The sequence below is a fragment of the Vombatus ursinus genome, unplaced genomic scaffold (assembly GCF_900497805.2).
Source record: "Vombatus ursinus unplaced genomic scaffold, bare-nosed wombat genome assembly UNPS02014825.1, whole genome shotgun sequence".
NCBI classification, from domain to species: Eukaryota; Metazoa; Chordata; class Mammalia; order Diprotodontia; family Vombatidae; genus Vombatus; species Vombatus ursinus.
In genome coordinates, this window is record NW_020954603.1 from 859,552 (window position 1) to 861,125 (window position 1,574).

Below are 1,574 nucleotides of genomic sequence, written 5' to 3' on the forward strand. Positions count from 1 at the left end.
GAGCACCCACACTGGGGGGCACAGCTCTGCTCTGGGGAGCACCCAGACTGAGGGGGCATAGCTCTTCTCTCAGGGAGCCCCTTGGTCTGAGGCGGTGAGGGTAGACTCCTTCCCCAGGCCCTGACTGGCCCTTCCTTTCCCCAGCTCCATTGTTGTGGTTTCAATAACTACACAGACTTTACGTACTCCCCATACGTCAAAAAGTACGGCAATTTCCCCTCGTTCTGCTGTGCCAACGACACCGTCTCTTGTTCTAAAGAGTTGGCTGAGGAGGCCGATGTCAAGGTAAGAGAGAGGGCAGCCTCTCTTGGTGGTGAGAGGGAGCCCCCAAAGGTTCTTGACCAGGGGAGGGCCAGGGCAAGATCAGTGAGTGTGAAAAGTCAGGCAGAAGGCGTTATTACTGCCAAAGTCCTGGCGGACGGTCAGGAGGGTCTGGCCTGGGGTGGGAGCAGGTGGAATAGAGGCGGCAGCCCTAGAGGAGTCAGGATGGGGCAAGGACCCAGCTATGAGAAGAGAGGGAGGAGATGAAGCCTCTGAGGGAGACTGAGGCGATGGGGGTGCTTGGGGCTGGGGACAAGTGCTGACCCCTGAATCCTCCTCCTTTCCCCCCTCCTTCCCACTCCCCTAGGGCTGTTTTGAGCAGCTCTTGCAAAGCATTCGCACCAATGCGGCTGTCGCGGGTGGCGTGGCTGCTGGCTTCGGGGCACTAGAGGTGAGGGCTCAGCATGGGCTGGGCTGGGCTGGGCAGGGCGGGGAGAGGGCTCCAGCACCCACTTACCCACTTCTTATCCCCAACTGGTTGTAGCCGAGGGCCCTGCTCAGTCCTTGTTGGGGCAGAGCCAATGGGCCTGGGAGACTTCCTGGAGGGGGTGGGCTTTTCTCTGGGTACTCTTAAGGCCAGAGAGGGGTAGTGCATGGTGGGGGAAAGAGAAGGAAAACAATCCTCCCTCCCTCCCTGCCATTGTACCCCATCCCCTGAATGCCCCTGCTCTACTCAGCCCACTTTCTCTTTTTCCCCCACCCCACAGCTGGCTGCCATGATCGTGTCCATGTACCTGTACTGCAAAGTGGACAAAGCCTGATGCTGAGCACCGGGTGGGGTGGGGGTGGGGGTTGTGGGTGTGGGTGTGAGTGCAAATGGACCAGCCCCATTGGGCAGAGCAGAGCTTCTACCAGGCCCACCGGTAATTACTAGGTGATGGGATGGACACACAGATTCAAGCTTTGGTGATCCCCAAATTGGAGGCTGAGCCAACTTGGGGGATCCCAGCCAGCCCCCCCCTCCCCAGATGCTGCATCTTTCCCAAGTCCCTCCTTCTCCTTCATTGCTCCATTTGAGGAAAGGGCCCAGGGCTAACATGAAGGCTCTTGGGAGTCAGAGCAGCCCTGGCACTCTGGGGAGGGTAGACCAGAGGCCCAGCTCACCAGGTGCAGGCTTCAGGGCTAAGGTCACCCTCCATCCAGACCTCACCCCTTAGGAGCCAAGGGCTTAGGAGGGGAAGGGGGGCAGCACGCCTGGGATGTAGGGGTGGGAAAGGGGGAGTAGGTGCACCGGATGGAGGGCCAGGTCTTGG

The 1,574-nt window shown here is 59.8% G+C and overlaps 1 protein-coding gene across 2 annotated transcripts in view; it reads left to right on the forward strand.

Annotated features, from left to right (window-relative positions):
• TSPAN1 (tetraspanin 1) overlaps window positions 1-1,574 on the forward strand; it is a 9,510-nt gene extending 7,936 nt beyond the window's left edge. The window contains exons 5-7 of one of the 2 annotated variants that reach the window (XM_027838107.1): window positions 145-285; window positions 629-712; window positions 1,029-1,570. In XM_027838107.1, coding sequence (XP_027693908.1) covers window positions 145-285; window positions 629-712; window positions 1,029-1,082 — 279 coding nt within the window. In that variant the 3' untranslated portion in view covers window positions 1,083-1,570. Of the gene's footprint in view, window positions 1-144; window positions 286-628; window positions 713-1,028 lie in introns of both variants that reach the window. The other variant, XM_027838108.1, reaches the window with a different exon arrangement.